The following is a 24178-nucleotide window of genomic DNA, read 5'->3' as shown; positions in this document are numbered from 1 at the left end:
TGACTGGTCCTCTAGAGAGTATTTTAATCTTTGAAAGTACTTGTATCTGTTTGTTGACTCTGTAGCCACTCCTGAAAGCCTTACTGCATTGGTCAAACTCTACCCTTGGTATTAATATTAATTTCACTCAGTAGAATTGTTTAACCTTGTAAGAACCCTAGAGTAGTTATCTTTGGATTGTCAGGTGGCAGTAACTACCTTATAGTCTGGGTAGAAGGGGGCATAGGTAGTCAATCTGTGCCAGCCTTTCCCAGGTGTAGGGGTGTGTGTGTGTGTGTGTGTGTGTGTGTGTGTGTGTGTGTGTGTGTGTGTGTGTGTGTGTGTGTGTGTGTGTGTGTGTGTGTGTGTGTGTGTGTGTGTGTGTGTGTGTGTGTGTGTGTGAGCTGTTTACAGCAGGGATGTGCAGCACTGGTTTCACAGAAAGGGTGCTCCAGGACTTGGCTTGGAGACTCTGCTGAGTACTGAGCTGTATAGCTTTGCCAGTAGGGAGTCTTATTGGGGACCTGGAGGGAGACAGGGAGAGAAATCCAAACCCCGGACTGAGTGTGTTCCCCATGTGCTTTTAATGGAAATCATGCTTAATGCATAGAGCTGCATCTGGAAATACTGTGCATCTATTTTTGATCCAAGTGAACGTCCCTCTCCAGTGTCAGTGATGAGGATTCAGGCTTCTTGATTACTGACTCAGAGAGGGGACATCACAACCCTAATATCCCATCATTCCTTTAAACACAAAGCAACTTATTCTGCTGTAATGCCTTGAAAAACTTGCCTGGGTGTACTAAAATGTAAAAAGTGTTGCAGCATTCTTTAGAGAGACCATGAAAAGGCTAAGACATTAATTGTTTGCATTTACAAACAGTTGCAAACTCTCACAGAATACACTTGTATCTTGGCTATTTACAAAGGATAAGCCTGTGTGGAGGTGCACATTATGAGTAAGCACTCCATCTGCCCTATGCTCTTTTCATTGCTGCAGCTCCAGTGGAAGAGGCAGCAGAGTTTCAATATTTGCAAAAGAACTGCAATTGAAAAGCCATGAAAATAGTTTGGGGCCAGATATTGCTCTTATAATATTCTTATATTAGTGGTATTGAATAGAATATAAATATATTGTATACCATGTTTGTCCCAGAATATGAGGATTTTCTTACTAAACTGCAGGATGTAAAATGCAATGCCATATAGGAATTTTAATGTTAATGAGATACTTCTGTGCCCCAGGTACAAGGTTTGATTCGTTCCACCTTCATTTGCCTACTGTGTGACTCTGAGCAAGTCAGTTAATCAAACGTTGTTCCCATGTTGCCCTGAAAAGGGACACGTTGTCCAGTGGGCTTACCTGGTAAATAAACAGATACAAATACCCAGACATTGACTAAACTTCTTAATGTCAAATAAATATGTCTAAACATTAATTGACTTTGCCAGTGAAAACAATTTGCAAAAATGCAACAAGAGATTTCAATATCTTCGATATCATATCAACAAACCTATGCTCTTTCTCCTCCTCATCAGTGGCTTTACCCACTGTAATTCTTATAGATAATATCATTTTAACATAAAAACACACTGAACTGTACATAAATCATCTTTCCCTGACTTGAGCAATGGAAACGGTGATGCAGTAAATAACATATTTAGGAAAACAGATTGGGTTACCATCTTCAGTACAAAAATAAATTTAGTCAGGAATCTAGCAGAGGGTTCTGTAATGCTATTATTTATTTGTATTTATCATTTGTTGACCAGGTTAGTCCCATTAAGCTAGTAGCCTTTTTTCAGGGGAGACCAGTGGTGGTATTTATACTACTAGGAGAAATTTGGCCAGGGCATCATAGAACTTCTCATGCTGTTTTCATGTATGGGGACATGTTTTGCTGTGATACTTCTGTCCTTCAGTCCAGGCATGTAGGCAGCTCGGAGAAGCAGGAAGATGGTTGAACAAACATGGAGGATGATGTAGCATTATTTTTGAGACTGGCCAGATAATGGAGAAATTTATAGAGGAATATGAGAAAAAGAAAAACTGTTCATTGTGGAACTTATATATACTCAAGCCGTTTTACAGGGAAGCTAAAAAGAAAATTAACATTCAATTTAGGACTGAAGTTGAAAAAAAACTTTAAGAAATAATTCATTAAATGTATGTAAAGATGTATTGAACTTATCATACATGTATGATAATAGGAGTTTATGGACTGGGGCTTGGGATTGCAGTGTCATTTTGAAACTTGAAAATGACAGTATTGTGCATATTCCAAATACTATTAATGTAGAAGGTAGACAGGGGCATGGTTAGATATTGGTGGCAGCCAAAACATGTTTTTTGTGTGGAAAAACTGATCATGTAATTGTGTGAAAAGAAGATGCTTTGCATGTAGGGGTATAGGTCACGATACAAGCAATTGTAAAACAAAATGTTATAAATGTAAGAAAGTGGGAAATTTGGGGGGATGGAATGTGAAGAAATGAGGTAGTATTAGAGTTGATAGAGATAGTAACGGAACAAGGCCAAAAGAGTAAAGTTATAGAAAAGGAGCCAAAAACAGTAGAAATGCAAAAAATATATTAATGTTGCCGATAGAGAACAAATAATACAAAAAGTTAAAACAATGAAAGATTTAAATATAGAAAATGATGAGGAAGAAGAATAAGAATCTGGGTTAAGTGATAGCAGCAATGTTAAAAGGAATATAGTTAAGCAAAAAAGAAATTCTGTTGGCAAAAGAGAGAGAGAAAGAAAAACACAAGAAAGGGGAAGGATGTATATATATATATATATATATATATATATATATATGTGTGTGTGTATATATATATATATATATATTACATTAAGGAATAATTACTTTTTAAGTATTAGCCCTTAATGTTAGCAATTTCAAGAAATTAGAAAGAAGAATAGGAATTTTTGAATGGTGTAAAAAAACAAGAATGTGATATTATCTTAGAAGTCGTCAGATTTTTATCACAGAAAAATATCAAACAGAAATATGCTGGGGAAAATGTTTAAAATTTTGGGAAGGAGGCTCGTTATGGAATTCTTAATTTGTAAAGACATAATAAAAGTGCTAGATGTTACCATTGTTATAACAGGTAGAACTACAGTCATTGATATAAGATGGAGAGATCAAGTATTTAGAATTATGGCTATCTATGCCTATGTAAATAAAAAGGAGAGAGGAGATGTTTAGAAATATTCAGTATGTAGCAATTAATATGGAAATTATTGTAGTAGGGGATTTTAATTGTAACTTGAGATTACAAAAAGAAAGTACATTATGTTATGTTAGCATGCAGTGTTATAAAATGTGGGCAAATAAAGATTTAGAATCTAAGTACATGAACATATAAAAAGGGAAAAAAGGAAACCAAAACTAGTTTTTGGTATCAGAAAGTTTATCAATTGTTGAAGAAGGCATTGTGATGATAGGGTTTTCAGATCATAGGGCAATATGGGTTGAGGTAAAAGGAAATTCTGAGTGCATTAAAGTAGTAAAGGGATAATGTAGGTATAAAAGAAAAGTTGAGATTGTGGCAAGATTGTGTAGGGAATGAGAGAATTTTATCAGGATTAGTCAGAATGGTGGTTATGTTTCAAACATAAGTATAAAATGTTATGGGAAAATGAATACAATAAATATGGATAAGATAAAATATAAGAAGGAATTAATGATACTATTGAATGTTTGGAAAGGAATACTCATTTTTTATGAAGGAGCAAGAATTGCATGAATTAGATAAGAAAACAAAAAACAAATATTTAATGTATAAGCAAAAATACTTTTTGCAAGGAAAAAAGAAGTTGCACCATATCTAAATAAGATAGTTAAAGAGAATAACAGTGTTAAGAGAGAATTGAATGATTAATTGAGTAAAGTATATAATATGCAAGAGGAAATCCTGGAAATAGTAAAAGAATATATGAAGACATTGTATGAAGAACAGAGGATAAAATTTAGTAAAGAATGGGAAGTTTATACATTGTCTGACAGAGACAATATCGATTTAGAAAAAAAATGATAGAAGAATTACAGCAGATTTTGAAAGTAATGAATATAGATTCAGCAGCAGGAATGGATGGTATTTGACTATAGGTTATATAAGGATATGATAGTGGTTCAAAAATGGTTTATAAATGTATTAAATGAGTGGTTTGATAAAGGATTTATGCATAAAGAATTGTGTAAGGGTGGTGGTTGATTTATATGGAAAAAAGTGGTAAATGGGAATTAAAAAATTGGAGAACAATAACATTAAACAATATGGATTACAACATTTTCATGAAAATTTTACAAAAAATGGAGAAGAAAGCATGTAAGATTATAAAAAGTTATGCATATTGTATAAAAAGAAAAAGGGCTCATCATTTATTATTGATAATTAGGGAAATAGTGGATGATATGCATAGAAATGTACATGCAAAATTAATCACAGGAGATTTAACTACAGCTTTTGATTTGATTCCTCATTCATTATTATGGGAAATATTTCAAATATATAATATAAGTGAAAAGATAAAAAAGTTTGCATTACAGCAAATAAGTACAAGACAGTCAAAGCATTAGTAAACTGGTGTTTTAGTGAAGATATTCATCTTGAGAAAGGAAATAGACAAGGTTGCTCTTGAGTAGTATACTATTTGTATTAGTAATTAATGTAATCTCTATACAGATAAATAGAAGCATGGGATTGATGAGGTATTCTTCGAATGAAGGAATAAAGATACCTGTTATATATCATATGCAGATGATATTATTAGTAAATATGAGGTACGTATGAGTAAGGTAAAAAAATATTTACAAGGAACTATTAAATAGGATTTTCAATAAATAAAATGTCAAGGATTGGGATCTGAAAATATGATTGGAGGAATTAAATTTAATATGACAAAAATAAAAATTCCTGGAATATGGTTTAGAAAACAAGACATTAGAGAAACAGTATGCAATGAAAAACTATAGAAAATGAAAAATGTGTTTATTTTTGGAAATCATTTAGATTATCTTTTCATAAAAAAGTGTATTTAATTAACTCTATTTTGTTAGCAAAACTGGCTATCTAGCAGGGTTTTTAGTTTGCCTTTGACTTTAGAAAAATAAATGTATAATATTATTTTTCTTTCATTTGGGTTCTAGGTTGAATCCAATTAATAAGGGGATATTATATGTACAAAAAAAGAAGTCTGGAATAGGATTGATAAATCCGGTAGTATAAAGTGCATCTTTGAATTTATAGAAAGTAATGAAATGCATAAAAGATAATGGTTCGATTCTAACTCAGATGTTAAGTGTGAAATATAAAATGGAATGGTTTGATTTAACTCAAAAAGAAAGAGGGTTTGTTGTAACAAAGAAACAGAAAATTATCAAGATAAAAGTCATGTTATGGAAGAGGGATGTCAAAATGACTGAAAAGGGAATAAAAATATGGTATAATGATATTATGGGTATTTTTAGATATATCCATGGAAACAACTGTATAAAGAAATGAGTGTGATACAAGCAAGAATAATAAGATCTAAAGAAATGATAGCTTGCCAAGATTTTCTATGGAGACTGACAGTACCAAAATTACTAGTGAAGGCAAATGTGCCTTATAAAAGTAAAACATATAGGATATGTTTGTACTGTGGAGAATTTCAAACTGCTGAGCATGTGTTTTTGGGGATGTAAAAGATTAGGGAAAATATTTTACATTGGAACTGTGTGGAGAAATGTAAAGAAGTAAACAGTATAAATATGGATAGAAAATAATTTGGATATTAGAAGAAAAGTAGAAATTATGTCAAGAAAATTGATAGAAAAATATTTTGTATTATATGGATAATTTGGAATCAAAGATTGAAAGAAATTATGTTTAAAAATGGGACTTGGGATTTGGCTATGATGTTAAAAAATAAGGTTTTGGTTGCAGAAGTCAGAGTGGGGTCAGAAGGCAAATAAAGAATACTGTATCTGTGACAGAGAAAATGTGATAAAGTATTTTCTAGATATTGTGTATAATGTAAATATTATAACTATGTAAATAAGTTTGTATATTTTAATAAAGAACCCCTACTCTTTTTGATAGGTGTGGTGGGATATTTTACATCCACCTAAGCTTCCACTAACTCAAGTAGATAGAGCTTCAGTTTACCATCTCATCCGAAGGACAGCACACACAGGAGTGTAGCAGTGTAAGGATAGGGCAATATTTGTAGTCTGAGTCTCTGGACCACAGCAGGGTTGTGATAGTGAAGAAGAGAGTGTATTCAGAGAAAAGGTGCAGGATCTACTAGATAAACAGGACAACATGAACTGGTGTTGATAATGGGTGTCCTGAATGCACATATCAGGACAGACAGAACAGGATATGAGGACTGCATTTGGTCTCTGTGAGTGGGGCAACAAGAATAAAGGACAGGCCATTCTAGATTTCTGTCTGGAAAATAGCTTGATGGTGGCCAATGCATGGTTCAGTAAGAGAAAGTCACAAGGTCACATACAAGAGTGGACACCATTCAACACAGGTAGACTTCCTCCTGGTAAGGAAAGGCACTGGGGTAGAATCAGCAATTGCAAAGTCATCCCCATTGAAACATTTGGCCCACAGCATAAACCACTAGTTGCCACAATCAGCTGTAAGCAGTGGTCAGAGAAAGCCCTAAGACCAAAACAGACTAGTCTGAAGACCTGAAAGTTGACTGGAGAGAAAGTACAAAAGTTAAAGGAATTACTCAGGGATCTAGCACCTCAAGAAGAAGACAAGATAGGTGGAGTTGAAGAAAATGACATCACCTCAAAATAGCTTGGGTGAGGACTGCAGAACAAGTACAGCAATAAGGTATATAAGGAAAGCTGGTGGTGGAATGGAGAAGTCCAAAAAGTCATCAAAAGAAAGAAGTGGTGAAGGAAAAAAATGGGAATTAGAAAAGATGGATCAGACTAAGAAGGAATACTGGTTAACTAACAAAGAGGCTAAAGAACGGAGTTGCAATCGCAAAGAACACAGCATTTCAATTTTTAAAAACCTTGGTTGAGGGTTGGCGTAACGGTTAAGGTGTTATCTCACAAAGAAAAGGTACAGGGTTTGATTCTCATCAAAGGAATTAGCTAGGCTTAAAATGGCCCACAAGAGTAGTACTTACCTATGAACCTTATCAGAAGCAGTCTACCAGCTTCTGATAAATGACTGCATGGATGGCACAAAGAAACTCTATCAGGAGCCCACCCTAGAAGAAGTAAGAACAACGCTAAAGAAAAATGAAGTCAGGGAAAACAGCATGCTCAGATGGGGTCACAGCAAATATGATCAAGATGTGTGAAATAGGGGCAAAATGGCTTTTGAGAGTACTTATAGCAGGATGGAGAGAAAGGTATACCCCAGATGACTGAAGAATAAGCATACTAGTGTCAGTGCATAAAAACAAAGGGATCATCCACAACTGTGGGCAGTATTGAGGTATCAAACTCCTGTCCATTGCATGAATGTTCTGGAGAGAGTGATTGATAAATTCAGAGAGTAGTAGAAAGTAGGTTGGGAGATAAGTAGTTCCGATTCTAATCAGGATGCAGCACAACAGACCTGATGTTTCAGTGAGACAGATATTTGAGAAGAAACTAGAAATGAAGAAAGAGTCTAACTGGGCATTCCTAGAATTGGAGAAAGCATATGTCAAAGTCCGAAAAAAAAGCTGACTTGAGCAGTTCTGAGGTGGTTTGAACTACCAGAAACCAGTGTTGTTTTTAATTAGTTTATTTGCTAAGTAATTAGAATCAGCATCTCATTTTTGTTAATTAATTAGAATTAGCTGTCTGACATCTAATTAATTAGAATTGGCAAATGTTGAAACTAATTGGGCTAATTAGATTTTTAATTAGCAACTTACTGCTGACTGTCTTAATTTGCAACTTGTCAATTCAAGTTTCAACTTGAAAACGATGGAGTCAATGTCAAATCATGAAAGTTAAACAATATCTCTAAGCACATGTTTAGTAAAATAATAAGCTGCACAGTAAAACACATTTAAAAACATAAAATAGTAAAATCATCAAATAGTAATGTTCATCAATTGGTCTCTGTTGCACTTGGCAATGACAAGCAACTCCAATGATGTATCACTAGTCTACTTCACCTAGCTGAAGCAATGTAGCCAGCAGCACTGAAAACCCTTTCAACATTTGCTGAAGTAGCAGATCTACAGTGGTGCTTAACATATAACTTGTATAAGGTTGGAAATGATTCTTGGCATGCAATGTCACTCCAGTAGACTAACGACTCCAAGCTGCTGCATGATGATGACATATATGATCCCAATTCTGATTCAATGCTGTTTGTTGGTGTGCTGTTGTTTTCCATCATGTACAGAAACAGAATGTCCAACTGAGAAGCTGATGGTTGTTGCTGTGGTATTGGTGACGTCTTCTGTAGGTAGTTGATGTTTATATGATTGACTTAGTACTTGCATCTCAGTCAATAATGCCTGTCATGCGGCATTGCTGTCACCCGGATCCATTATCCACTGCTGTGGTAGTCAGGCAATGTGCCTGGTGAAACATATATCACATCTATTGCTCAATGATGCCAAGAGACCAGACTTGACTGATGTACAATGCTTTAGTTTGATCTTCTCTATGTATTTCTTCAAGCCAACTATTGTTGGTAGAATCTGACTACTCATCACAACAACTTCAGTTTGCAGGTAAATAGTAGCCACTTCAAATGGACTCAAGAGCTACTTCATTTCTCATAGTATAGCAAAGTCATTTGGTATGAGAGTAATTCTGGATGGCAGAATATCACAAACTCACTGAAAGGTTCCTTCATGTTGTGATCCATCTTAACTGTTGAAATCATTGACAGTTTACTGTTCCATCATGTACTGTTTGAGGATGGAATTCATATCACTCCTTCTACCTCTACCAACTCTATAGCTTTGCATGACTTATGAAGAGTTGACATGAAACTATCACAATTGGCCAGGACATTGTTTATCTTTGGAGAGGCTTCAGCAAGTCTGGAGTGAACTACCAACTGCAAAGTGTGTGCTATGCACATGTAGTGCACAGGTACTGGACTGCTCCCCTCTTCAAGTTGTTCCCAATGAACTGGAACATGTTCCATTTTTTCTCCTGCTTCATCTTTATCACCTTCCTCCTCTTCATCTGCATCTATCATATCAACAGGCTTAAGGAATTCCTTCACCATGTTGATGCATTATCTGTGACTATTCCGACAACTGTCGTCCATCTTCTGAATTGTTTCATAATGGACTGATAAATTACAGAAATATTTTCTGCCATATGTGAGCCCATAAACCTCTTCATGCTCACTAGTCAGGTTTCCATTCTTCTGGTTGCGTGTGAATGACAGACTTACTCCGAAGTAGCCATGAATATACTGACTGGGCCATATATCAGCTTGGGCACAACAATACTGATACTCATTCATCACCTTCTCAATTGTTTTTATCACCTGTCTGCACTGATCTTGACCTTGCATGGTAAACTTTGCACTGATTAGAATATCATATGATGGTTGTACAACACTCATTAGAAAACAAAATCCTTCTTTTTCGACTAGACTCAGAGGAAGCATATTTAGCATGACAAATTCGATGACAGCATAATTGACTCTGTCGCTCAAAATGCTTTGTGACGACGGACAAAAATATTTCATCAGAGAACAAATACCATCCCAATCCTGCTGTGGATTCTTCCTTTTCTTGTTTCTTTCTGCCTCATAAGTGCTGCATTTTCCAGGATTACACCTTTGAGTGACTTACAGAATTAGAATTCACCCTTGTTGGCTTCCAGTCAAAGGTAATTCTTTTCTTGCAGGCCTTACACACTCCAGAAATTCATGTTTTATTGTCGTTTATAACATTTAGTTTTGAAATCAGAGAAGAAAGCTGCAACATTTATGCGGTATTTCTTGAACAAGATCTGCCGTGTTTGCAGTCAAACTAAACAGTAAACAGGAACCGGAACACGGAAGTTACACACGGTGTAGGTAACTAGGTAAAGTGTAATTCGTAACTGAAATGGGAATGGGTTGCTGATACACTAAGACGGTAAGTTAATACACTGATTACTACATTTCAATCACTGGTAAATACATAACAGAAACTTGTTATGCAATTTTATTTTGATTGTAAAATATATCTAATTAAGTGTCTAATTATGACAGTTTAATTAGCATTAGTTAAAAATGCCTAATTAACATTAGAATTAGATGCTTATTTATTCTAATTAAGTAGGATTAGAATTACTGCATTTTCTAATTAACTAGCTGAATAATTAGACAACACTTCCAGAAACATTGGTAGAATTAGTGCAGGCTATTTGCAGGCTATATGTATAAGGACCCAGTGACTCAAGTACGAACATTATTCAGTCTTAGAGAAGGGTTCCCAGTGGGAATGGGTGTGCATCAGAGTTGAGCTGTGAGCCCACTGCTGTTCATACTGGTTATGGACTACATTAACAAACAGGTCATAGGGGACAGATCAGTAAAGTTGCTGTATGCAGATGATGTGGCATTACAGATAGACCCCGAGCAAGAACTTCAGCAAAGGCAAGGGAAGTGTAATGCAAAACGGAAGGCGCAGGATGACATTAACTACAGGTAAGAATGTTGTAATGGTATCAAATGTGGAAAATCGAATGAAGCTAAGAACTGAGACGGGAAAATAGTGAAACAGGTTAACAGCTTCAACTATCTGGGAGGGGTGGATGAGGAAAAGAGAAGTCTGAAAAAGGAGGTCGAAGCTAGAATCAGAGGGGCTGCGGCCAACTGGCACAGAGTGGCAGGGGTAGTGTATGAAAGAAGAATGGCAAACAAGCTGAAAAGTAAGGTGTACAAAACAGTGGTGCAACCAGTACTACTGTATGGTACTGACACTTGGGCAGTAAAGGTAGAGCAGTTGAAGAAGCTAGAGGTGATGGAGATGAAGTGCCTGAGATGGTGGTAGGCTGCACACTGTGGGACAGACAAAGAAATGAGGACAGCAAATCAGAAGCCAAAGTAGCTCCAATTGCATTGAAGGTCAAAGAGAACAGATTACTGTGGTTTGGACTCATGCAGAAAAGAGGAAGCAATCTGGTGAAGAAGATTTGAGTCCGACAGGAAGAAAGCAAGAGGAAACAAGGGAATCCAGTAGAGATTCTTGGATGGTATGAGAGAAGACCTGTGACAGTTAGGCATGACTGTCAAAGAACGTAGGAAAGTGGTATTAAACCAAGAGAGAGAGAGAGACACTGACCGTCGACACCCTGACCCTATGTAGAAAATGGGGAAAAAAAAGTTTGATGATGATTACTTACTAACCCATTATTCCTCTACTATGTCAAACATTACCAACAAAATGTAAGGGGTGGATCTCACTAGGCTTGAGGAGGATTCAGGATAATGAAAGCATATATGTAGAAGCATTCAGCTGCACTTTTCCATAATTTACCTGACATTCCAGACAACATGGGGCCTGCCACTGAGATGTTCATAAAACATGGATGATATCAAAAACATGAGGACTGGAGAGTTGGGTAAAATTCTGGAGGGGAAATCCCTCTTGGCTGGTGTGCATGAGAGACAAGAACAGATGACAACTTCTTCCATAATACAGTTTGAAAGGAAGGTAGAAAAAGACAAGAAAAGGTAAAGGAACTACGATCAGTGATGAGAGGCTCATTTGTTACTGGGTGCAGCTGTAGAAGGGATATGATGAAGTGATTTGCTGCTTGTCTGCTGCTGAGGCTGCATATGGTGGAGAGAGGATATTCAAGCTAATAGCTTGGGAGGGTAAGTTTGCTATCATTGCTTCCTTAGATGCTAATTGTCAGGCTGGAAATAGTACAAATAGGTTTCTTACATTAGTCAAGAATCTTAAACACATGATCTGAGCAGCATTATTTAGAGGTGCTGCATATCTATGGGAACATAAGGCTGGGGGCATGACACAAAGTGGTTTAATGAGTGTTTGAAGAAGCTGCTCATACAAGGAGTTTACTTTCATAACCAACGGGGAATACATCTGGAAAAAGTAAGGCCTAATTACAAAGGTTGCCTATATTTCTGTGCAGTAGGTACCATTATCCTAATAAAATGTGTTTCATTGCTTCACTGGAAAGCATTGGGAAAAGACAAGATAAAGGCATTCTAAGAAAACAGGGGAAACTTCTGCCTTGACCCACTAAAAAATTGTGTCAAATCAAGGAACAGAGCAAAACTACAAGGTTGGGAGGATCCTTCAGAAGGCAGTAACAAAAGAAAAACATATAAGCCAAAAAGGAATAAAAGCTATGAGTATAATGAGTGTATGAATTTAATTTATTCTTGTACTTATTAGGCAGGTAAGCTGGTCACCTGACCATTTTCAGCTACAACCCAAGTGGTTTTCAAACATAATACAATGATTTCAGTAAACAGCTGGAAGGAATTACTGTATGTCATATTTAGATGTTACATTACATCATATTTCAGCCTTAATTCTACCTCACAGGTCTGTACATGTGTTTGTTAAAGCAAAAAGTAGTAAAAATGTCAAGAGAAAGAAGACTAAAAAATGCATAATTGTTCAAGATGTTAAATGTTTGTCATACAGCAACTACCATGGCAGGGCTAGCCACCCCACAGTGTGAACCTTGGCTCTAGATGATTGCCACTGTTGAAGTGACACCCCGACCCCATGTGCAAAAATGGGAAAAGGGTTTGTGGATTTATGTTTATGGAAGATTACGCCTTAAAATATTTCTTCTTAAATTGAAACATATGTGAGAGAAAGACAGAAGAGGAGAGAAGTCAGAAGGGTGAAGAAGCTATAATGCAAAACCTGATGTGGATGCTATACTTAAAGTTAAGGGCGGTAAGGCTAATGGATAACAGTTTGGGTGTCAGGTAGAGGATGATAATTTCTAACATGGTATTTTAAATTACAGCTAAAAAGTTGAAAGGAAGGAAACTGGTTGTGAATACAGAGAAGGTTATCTATTATCTTGAAAGCAATGGCATTGATATGTGATTTTGTTATGCTCAAGTAATGTGATTCTAGAAATAACATAGTTATTCCTTTTTTTGAGATGACATGACAGGTGGTATCAATTTACAGAAGCATTTCTCCTCTAAGAACAGTACAAAATGAAATATGTCTACAATGATCACCCCATTGCTATGATTTTTCAGAGGTATGAATAGTAATGGACAACAAGAATGTTTACCCAGGAGATAATAGCTAAGGTGCAGGAATTTGAAAGTTAAATAGGATATTAACAGTGTAGGTCATGCAGCAGATGGTACACAGTTTTATTTTTTAAGGTAAGACATCAGTGTTCAACTTTGGTGAGTAAGAAGGTAAATGTACAGATTGTACTTGCAAAATAATGCAAGAAAAAAAAGAAGTAAGACAATACTTACGTCAATTAAACATGAAGGATGTGAAGTCCGTACAAAAAGTGTAGAGGGGCCATGAAGGAAAATATGAGGAGAAGATACCTACATAAATGGCAATTAATTCAGTACAGGTGATATGAAACCAGGGATGAGAGAGAGCAATGTAATCACACTGGAGATGAGATGAACAAATGGCACTGAACCATTTTGTTATCCAGAGGCTCCTAGACAAGGAGAAGAAAAATCCCACAAAATGTCATAAGAAATCAGTCTTTGCCAAATAAGATAATAACTGTGTGTAATATTAATGCAAAACCTGTGAAGGACTAAAGCAGTGTGTAGAAGAATGAATGTGACTGCAACATTGTAGTGCAAGGTAGCATGAAGCTTAACAAACAGAGAGGAAAACAACCTGTTCTCATGGTCTGGCAGAGAAGATTAGGGAATCCTGGAGGACATTCACCGTATCATCTTATTATGGTGGCACACAACGGTTCTATTTACCCCCTGTTAGTCTTTGTTGTTAAATTACTTAAGAATGCTTTGCTACTGATTGATTATTTACTAACAGACTCCTGGGATTTTTTAAGCAAAATCAAACAAGAATTGTATATCCCCGCTTGTAGTTTTTGCACCATAGATGTGGTGGATTTGTTTACACCTATTCCATATACAGCAAGGGCTTAGAACTGTTTTGCAAAGCCATATTTCAGCTTACAACCTTGAGCAGTACATTAGTTAACTTTGAAACACAAATTATGGAGTTAATTTTATACAACAATTTTATTACATTTGAAGAAGAATATTTTAGACAGGTGAGGGGTGTAGTTATGGGCGCAAGTTGTGCCCCTGTTATGCCAACCTAGTTGTCTGGGCATGAGAAAAGAGACACATTTTTAACTCAAATTATAAAGAACATTGGACCCTATATTTGCAATACCTGGATGATATTTTTTTTTCCTGTGGAAAGACAGGGAACAATTAAAGGAAGAGTTCATTACACTTCTCAATGGTATTTGCCCTTATTTTAAGTTTACACATACACATTCCTATGATTCTATTAATCTCCTGGACATTACTATTTTAAACGATGTTATCAATGAGTGCTTTAGTTTGAGATTGTTTAGAAAACCATCATTTTGAAAGAGTTATTTGGATTTTAACAGCTGCTATCAAAGACATACTAAGAAAATATTTTAAGGGCCCACTTGTACATGCAGCCAGAATGAGTTCAGATGTTTTGGCCTTTAAATAAGAACTTGGTAATCTTATACAGTTGTTTCAGGATAGACGCTACCAACAAGATTTCCTTTTTAAAATTAGGAAGGAAGTTTTTGATGGGAGTGGTGCAAAGATGATGTAGGATTTGCAGCAGTGACAATGCAAAGGGCTACTAAGTCTTTTACAAACTCAATGATTGCTCATTTTGGGGAATGAAGTAGAGATATTTAAGAGATTATATTGAAAAACTGGGTGCTGTTCACAGGTAGGTCAGACTTCATTCATACTTTGGGAGAGAAATCCACCTTCTATACATAAAAATGTAAATGTTCGTTTGTTCAAAATCTTAAATCTCTGAAAGTTCTTCACCGATTGCTTTGAAATTTTCACACAATGTTGCATTCGAATACGCGTGTGTTTTTATATACCTACTATTATATAGATGTCACACGTTGCATTCAAATACGTGCGTGTTTTTATATACCTACTATGGATTCTATATATTTGTATACAAATATGCAATTTTATATGTTTTTGTTATAACTTTTTCTTCTTTTTCAGTGCAATCGATCTGCTTTAGTTCATCCAAATAATGCCTCGCAGAAGATCAAACTTAGGTCGTTGTACTCGTGGAGCAGAAGCAGTGCAATGAGTAATTGCAAATCAAACTGAGGAAGAACGGGCATCAGTGAACGAGTGAAACAAAGAATGGCTCAAATACATGCCGAGGAAGCAGCAGAGCGACGTGCAGCCAGACTTGAGGATGCACGGTTGCGAGCATGGCGATCGCGTTCTGCAGCTTCAGATCTGCTTTGTTCTCAACAGAATGAACGCTACAGGCTGAGAGTGACTGAAAGACATCAACGAGAAACAGCAGATCAGTGTCAAACATGTCTCCGTGCTCAGCAATCATGCGATTACAATCGCCTTGCATTCCGGTACAACCCAGCTTTTGTTCGTTAGTTTGAGCCGACATGTTCTCATCGGCACTATGACTGAAGTGTGTCCTTATTGCAACGCTCTGAAATTTAATGGAGAAACGAAAGAATGTGTTGCGCCGCCAGAAAAATTAAACTGCCTCAACTTGGAGAACCACCAGAGCCATTAAAAACTTTGCTTGCCGGATATACCGCCGAATCAAAGCATTTCCTATCTAACATCAGGAAATACAACTCATGCTTCCAAATGACGTTGTTCGGCGCAGAAATCGTAACAGCTCAATTCATGCCAACTTTCAAAGTGAAAGGACAAATTTATCATAAAGCCTACTCCCTGCTTCCGTTCCCAGATGGTCAACATAAATTCCTACAAATGTATTTCATCAGTGATGGCAATGATGAATTGAATGCATGCTGCGGAATTTCTACCAGCATACAAAGGTCCATCGTTTCCCAACTGCAAGAGCTTCTTCACGAAAAAAACAATTTATTGCGTTTGTTCAAAACAGCAATTGACATGATGCCATCTGATACACACAAGATTGTTATTCATGCTAACAAAACGCCTGCTGGAGAACATGTGCGAAGATTCAATGCTCCAACTATAGATGAAGTGGCAGTTGTTATAGTCTGAGATCAATTCCAACCTATAGATATTGTTCTTCATCGGAGAAATGATCAATCAACAACAGTTGCAAAAACTCATCAGTGCTATGATGTCTTGCAATATCCAATCATTTTTTGGGATGGTGCTGATGGATATCACTTCAATGTTAAGATGATAAATCCAGTCAGTGGCGAAGAAACAAATATGAAATGCAGCGCAATGAACTATTATTCATACCGATTAATGATTCGAGAGAATGAAGACAATCACATTTTGAAATGCCGTCAATTGTTTTACCAATACATCTTAGATATGTATGCAAAAATCGAAACAGAACGTTTGATATTCATCCGTTTGAATCAGACCAAGCTTCGCTCTGAAGAATACGTTCATTTGCAAGATGCAGTTGTAAATGACGGTAATACAACTAACGTTGGAAGACTAACAATTTTGCCATCTTCATATACAGGCAGTCCACGTCATATGCATGAGTACACTCAAGATGCAATTGCGTATGTTCATCACTATGGGCATCCAGAACTATTAATTACATTCACATGCAATCCAGCTTGGGACTATTTACAACAGCTCTTACTTCCTGGGCAATCACCGGTGGATAGGCATGACATCACAGCGCGTATTTTCAGACAGAAACTGAAATCGATGATGGATTTCATGGTAAAACATGAAGTGTTTGGCTCTGTGTGCTGCTGGATGTACTCAGTGGAATGGCAAAAGAGAGGATTGCCACACACACATATTCTAATCTGGCTCTATAACAAAATCACTTCAAATGAAATCGAAGATGTAATATGAGCTGAAATACCCGATGCCGACATTGATAAGGATTTGCATGAAGTTGTAATGAAAAATATGATGCATGGACCTTGCAGTACACTGAATCCAAATTCACCATGCATGATAGATGGAAAATGCTCTAAGCCATATACTCGAGCATTAATATCCAACACAGTTTCAGGAAACGATGGATATCCTTTATACAGAAGAAGATCAGCAGAAGATGGCGGTAAATTAGCAACCATACAAATGCGAAACGGTGACATCGATGTAGATAACCGGTGGGTTGTTCCATATTCGCCTTTGCTATCAAAAACATACAAAGCACACATAAACATGGAATATTGTAACTCCGTTAAATTGATCAAATACATTTGTAAGTACGTGAATAAAGGCAGCGACATGGCAGTTTTTGTTTTGCAACCAGAAAGAAGTGATAGGAATGCGGTCATCCCATACATGAACGAAGTCCAGCTGCTGTTCACATACATCTAGAAAATGGACAATGCATTTATTTCACAGCTGCAATTGTGCAACAAATAGCCCTGAATCCACCGGCTACTTTAACTGCTTTCTTCACGTTATGTCAGAATGACGCATTTGCGAAAACACTGCTGTATTCAGAAGTGCCTACGTATTACACATGGAATGCGAGTAGAAAATCATTTGAACAATGCAAACGAGGAGAGCGAGTCGATGGACAACCTGGCATATTCAAAGAAACTACGATAGGCAGACTGTACACCGTGCATCCCAATCAAGATGAATGCTTCTTTCTTTGCATGCTGTTGGTAAATGTGCCTTGTCCAACGTCTTTCCAACAATTGAGAATTGTCAACGGCTTTACACATGCCACTTTCCGCAGTGCATGTCAAGCTCTGAATTTATTGGAGAACGACCGACACTGGGATGTATGCATTAATGACGCGTGCAATACGTCACATCCAAATCAAATTTGTGCATTGTTTGCAATCATTTTGACTGCCTGCTCTCCTTCATCTCCAACAGAGTTATGGGAGAAATATAAATCGCACATGGCTGAAGATATTTTCCGTTGAATACACAAGGAAAATTCAAATATGAACATGGATTTCACAGCAGAAATCTACAATGAAGCTTTGATAATGATTGAAGATTTGTGTTTAGAAATCGCGAACAAAGTTCTCAATCAATTGGGAATGCCATCACCGAATCGATCTGCTGCTGCTTCGTTCGATGCAGAATTGCGTTGTGAACAAAATGACAGCACAGGTGATCTTTTGTCATATGTGCAATCAAATATTCCTAAGCTAACGCTTGAGCAAAAAGGCATTTACGATCAAATAATGCAAACTGTCAATAACGGGGTTGGAGAAATCTTCTTCTTAGATGCGCCAGGAGGAACTGGTAAAACATTCCTAATTACATTGATTCTGGCAGCAATTCGATCCCAAAATGGCATAGCCTTAGCTCTTGCATCATCCAGAATAGCTGCGACATTGCTACCAGGTGGAAGAACTGCTCATTCCACTTTGAAATTGCCATTGAACATGCAATTCATTGAAACTCCCACGTGCAACATTTCCAAAGCATCCGGCATGGGAAAAGTATTGCAGAAATGCAAACTTATTGTTTGGAATGAATGCACAATGACGCACAAAAAAATTGCTCGAGGCTGTTGATCGATCATTGCAAGATTTGCATGAAAACATCAGACCAGTTGGGAAAGCATTACTATTGCTTGCAGGAGATTTCAGGCAAACATTACCTGTACTTCCTCGATGGACACCAGCAGACAAAATAAATGCTTGCCTGAAATACTCTACTTTGTGGCGACATGTAAAGACATTAAAATTAACTACAAATATGCATGTCCAGCTGCAAAACGATCGATCAGCTGAGATATTCTCACATCAATTGCTGGAAATTGGGAACGGAAAGGTGCCGGTTGATCTGACCTCAGGACGAATTTCATTGCCTCATAACTTCTGCAATTTAGTGACGTCAAAAGAACAACTGGTTGAAAAAGTATTTCCCAATATTCAAACCAATTATAAGAGTCATGATTGGCTGACTGAATGAGCTATTCTTGCGGCCAAGAACAAAGACGTCTACGAACTTAACAATATTATTCAGTCTAACATTCAAAGTGAGGCAGTCACATACAAGTCCGTCGATACTGTTGTAGAAGCAGATGAACCGGTTAATTATCCAACAGAATTTTTGAATTCACTCAATCTGCCAGGGATGCCAATGCACGTACTGCAATTGAAAATCGGCATGCCAATTATCATGTTGCAAAATATCAACCAGCCAAAGCTTTGCAACGACACGTGGCTTGCAGTAAAAAAATTAATGAGCAATGTCATAGAAGCAACAATCTTGACAGGACCTTTCAAAGGTGAAGATGTCTTCATTCCTCGCATTCCTATGATTCCAACGGATATGCCATTTCAATTTAAGAGATTGCAATTCTCAATTCAATTGGCATTTGCAATCACCATCAACAAAGCTCAGGGCCAATCTTTAGAATTGTGCGGTTTACATCTACACACGGATTGCTTCTCACATGGACAATTATATGTTGTGTGTTCTAGAGTCGGCAAACCAGACAATCTCTATCTGCACAGACAATGGAACAACAAAAACTATTGTATACCCACAAGCATTGTGAAATTAAACATATTAGAAACGTGTGCTTTCTCTTTTCTTTCTTTTCCATTTAACCAGACTGAGCCACAGCAACGCGTGGCCGGGTACAGCTAGTTATTTATAAAATTGGTCACAACCTATAATATTTATTTGAACATCCCAAAATAATAGTACTACCTGTAAAGGGACCACGCATTGTGGAGCTTGCTAATTTTGCATTTTTATCCTTCAAGATAGATTAATCATGATAGGTAATCCACCATAATGTTTAATTTTGAAGGTATGGAACTGCAACAGCAGTGGCTAAGTATACATAGCAGTTTGCCAGGGATGCAGTTTTTTCTGCATTGGCAAGACCAAAGACAACTCAGTAAAAGTATATACAAACATGTTTATGCCATTCAAAACAAAATATTAACACCACATTATATAGGCATACACTGACTTTCAACCTATGCACTAAGTTTCTGTTTGGTATAGTGGACATTATTAAAAAACACACAAGGGGTGGTCATTGGGGGAATGAAATGGAGAGCAGGGAACTCATCTGTCAGCTTAGATTGAAAGTCACAGTACTTCCTGGTATGCACCCATTTTAAAAATCAAAGCTGCAGAACTATAACATAGGGTGTTCAGCAGAATGTTTTTTCTTTATTTTATTTCTATTTTTATCTTTCTGTGTTAGCCTATTTTATTAGCAAATTCTGCTTACATAGGCTTTCTTTTTACCTCTATTAACAGATGGTTTACTTTAGCTGTTTTTGTAAGTGTATTTTTCTAAGATGGTTTATAGCTTTAAGGAGCATGTTTTAATTGAGAGGTATGTTACATGGTTTCAACTGCTTTGTATAAAACACACTTTTTACTTGTTTCAAATGGTTCTGATGAAGTCCCAGTTTGGAAGGGACAAAAGCGCTTGACCATTTGTTTTATTAAATCCCTTTTTTGTCATTTGTGGTTACAAAACCTTTTTCTTTAGTACATCTTAACATATGCTTAACCACTATGTGTGCCTCTGGATTTCTTAGTATTACTCTTTTGGTTGCACAGATTCACCACTTGACGTATTTTAGTGGTAGTCTCATTTCCTTTGAGCCATTTGCTGTGTTGTAGTACCAGACATCTTAAGGGTGTTCATCAGACCTACCATAATTTTCAGCCCATATATGCATAAAGGTGTTATTCTGTTTCAAACAAGTATGGAGTCCACATCACTGACATTATGTGACAATTATTCTAGGTTCTAATATCAAGTGCAGAATTATAGTTATTAACACGAGTTGTACTATGTCTTTCTGTACCTGTTTATTTATTTTTCTTTCATTAGCACAGAGTGCCAAGGAAAGCAGGTTAGATGAACTGCATACAGCAATGGCAGTTTACAAGCATGATATCACAGAAATGGTAGTAGAAAATGTCTGCTATTTTAAATCCAGAATAAAACTTGCTTAAATATTTATATTCAACTAATGTGAAATATGTAGAAATATGTTTAGATTTTCCTTTTCTCTACTCATGAAGCTTTCAACAAAGCCACAGATTTACTAGTCTATTTTTGTGATCATTTTACTAATAATTGTACAAATTTTGACTTCCTTTGTTTTTTGGGTTTTTTTCAGGAGGAGCACAAACCAGGGAAACAGCTTTCTGAGGAAGATTTGAAGAATGCCATAAGTATTCACCATTCCCTGGCACTGCGAGCCTCCGATTACAACAAGAGACCGAATGTGTTCTATCTCAGGACAGCAGACTGGAGAGTTTTCTTGTTTCAAGCTTTGTGAGTAATAGCGAACTCCCATTTATCTACTTTTATCATGCCAAGCTAGCAGCAGCTTATTTAATTTGAAAAGTTTTCAAAAAAGTTCAGTAGTGTTGTACTAACTGTGAGGTGGGGGGGCCACTACTGCATATCCAGTCAAGCCAGTTCTTTTCCAGTATACTAGTCCTCATTTTGTTTCCGGCATGTCATAATTGCCACATCTGGATAATAATATAAAGAATAATACAGTATGAATATAGTCAAGTAAAAGAGATGCACACAATGAATGTGCTTGCAGTTAATGACTTTATTGAAGACTGGCATCACCTGCAGTCACATGCTTTAATCCATTTTAAGCTAAGACTTCTTAAATAATTTTTGTTTACAACAGAAACTAAAGACAATCATTAGTTATGTTTGTCTAATGAAGCAGCTGCTCTGGCTTAGTGATCAATAAAGAGGACTTGGAAAGTCTAACAGTATAGCATTCAGCATTAAGGCCAGAAACTGCTAACTAGATTCAGTCCTTAGGTTTACATTTGATTCCAACAAGTATCCACCTGTAGCATTTCACAACTCTGTGTAACCATTTTTTTTATAAATTATGTGTATGATGCCCCTGCACTGGCCCAGTAATCAAGGAGCTTCAGTCCTCACCACTGGCAACAGTGAGGGATGTACACAATGGGAGGATGACAAGTATGCAGACAGTAAAGTGCAATTTCCCTTAAGAGCACACAGAGATAACAGTCAGTCTTGGGCTGGTTTCTCCCTCTTTATCCAGATCTCCAATAAGACTCACCATGGCACAGCTATAGGGTTAAGATATCAGCCGAGTGACCAAGCCAAGACCTCCAGCACTGTCTCTGTCCAACCAGTGCTTCATGTCCCTGCCCAAGTAGCTGACACACACACACACACACACACACACACACACACACACACACACACACACACACACACACACACACACACACACACACTTTGAGATTTGATTGATATACAAACACACACACACACCTGGGAAAGGCAGGCACAGGTTTGCTAGCTATGCCCCCTTTTGCCCAGACTATAAGGTAGTTCCAACTGCCAGAAGCCACCCTTATCAGCTACTATAAGGCCCTTACAAAGGGTGTTCAATCTTACTGTGTAATGTTATTATTAATCCAAATGGTATTGTTAACCAAGACTTGCAAGGCTATTTAGGAGTAGCCTGTATAGTGTCACCAGATACATATGCAAGTACTCTTAAGAGCTTAAATACGTCTCACAAGTATCAGCCACAAAGATAGGTTTAAATATATTTAATAATAAATAAAAGAACAAGACAATACCCAGTCAGTCAACACAGTAATTTCAGAGTTCGAAATCACAGGAAATATTTTAAAACAACATTGCAGGACAGTTTCAAATTAATACAGAAAGCATCTAAACTAATCTTTAGTATATTCCTATCTCTATCTAAATGAGATACTATGCCTTAAATCTTACTTACAGCCAGACAAGTGCAGAAGGTGATGATGAGTGGATGTTCTTGCTAGGTCTAAGACAAACTACAAAATACACAGTCTCCCTCTGAGAGAGTTCTTAAATTAATATCAATCATTACTGCTGGGTTAGCTTGGATGACATCACTCTTTGTTACCTGACTTCGGTTCCTAGGGTAAACAGAAACTTAACAGAATTTAACATCTCTGTATGAGAAATACATATCTCTCAGATCTTTGCAGATCTTGGAAGTCATAAAACAATAAAATGCTTTTACATTTGAAGCCTAGTAATTACTTTTCTCCAAGACAATGCAAAACACTTCTAGCTTTAAACATTGTGTCTGCTACTGAACTGAAACTGAGAGATAACATCTTTTGTTTATGGCCTAGCTGTAAAGTAACTTAATCTCAACTATTCTTAAGCTTTGCAATTTAATCTACTATGTTACAGCAGGGTATGCTGTGGTTACATTCTCAAAGCTCAGTACATAACATACAGTTCTGTATAAATCATATCAGTAGTCACAAATTACATAGAATTATTTACAGAATTCCAGATAGCTGGGCTGGCAATGTGACAATGTGTGTATGCTTAATTTCCCTCATTACTGCGTTGTCGCCTCACAGTAAGACGCTGACCAGTTCAATTCTCAGCTAGAGCATTTGCTGCGTGGAGACATGCGTGAATGGGCGTACCTTTGTTGAAGGTTGTGCATCAGGGCTGGTAACTCGGCACGTAAAGATCAACTACCAATCATTAGCGGACCGGAGTTCCGCTGTGGTGACCCCTAACCAGGAAAAGCTGAAAGACACAACAACAACAACAACTGAAAGTTTCTCGAGATATAATCACCATAGGAAGTCTGACCCATCCTCAACTTCTTTTTATTTGTTCTGTCTTTTATAAGTGCACACCATAACCTCTTCCTTTATTTAAATCTAGTTCTTTATTATCAATGTAGTGTCATCTGCTTAAGAAAATATAACTGGGAGAGTGCCACCCCCTCTGCTATGCCACATGCCTCTTACCATATTTTTTCTTTTACTTGAAACAATTTCTTAGAGCAAGAAATCTGGACAAAGCCATAAATAATAGGAGAACAAAGGCCCAAAAATAGGGACAGTTTTTAAATACTGCTCTTAAAATCTTAAAAAGTTGATAGAATAACAGATTTTGCATTAGCATGAATTTTCTGATGGTTATGAAGTCTAAATCTCAAATGTCTATTATTGTTTTCTGAATTCAATCTTCAATGATTTGCCAGAAAATCACAATTATATGAGAAACAGACCAAAACTATGAGGCGAGAGGTATGCTTAAGCTTCCTGGAGTGCTTCCCAACTCAGAAACACCAGGTAAACA

At 36.8% G+C, this 24178-nt stretch overlaps 1 protein-coding gene across 1 annotated transcript in view; it reads left to right on the top strand.

Moving 5' to 3' along the window:
- Positions 1–24178, top strand: part of PSD (pleckstrin and Sec7 domain containing) — a 1472276-nt gene that overhangs the window by 1385299 nt on the left and 62799 nt on the right. Inside the window, exon 13 of the mRNA XM_044056531.1 lies at positions 21186–21343. Coding sequence (XP_043912466.1) covers positions 21186–21343 — 158 coding nt within the window. The remainder of the gene's footprint in view (positions 1–21185; positions 21344–24178) is intronic.

Source organism: Protopterus annectens, chromosome 14.part0 (genome assembly GCF_019279795.1).
Source record: "Protopterus annectens isolate FY-2018-M chromosome 14.part0, PAN1.0, whole genome shotgun sequence".
NCBI lineage: Eukaryota > Metazoa > Chordata > Ceratodontiformes > Protopteridae > Protopterus > Protopterus annectens.
This window is presented reverse-complemented; position numbering and strand designations above follow the sequence as displayed.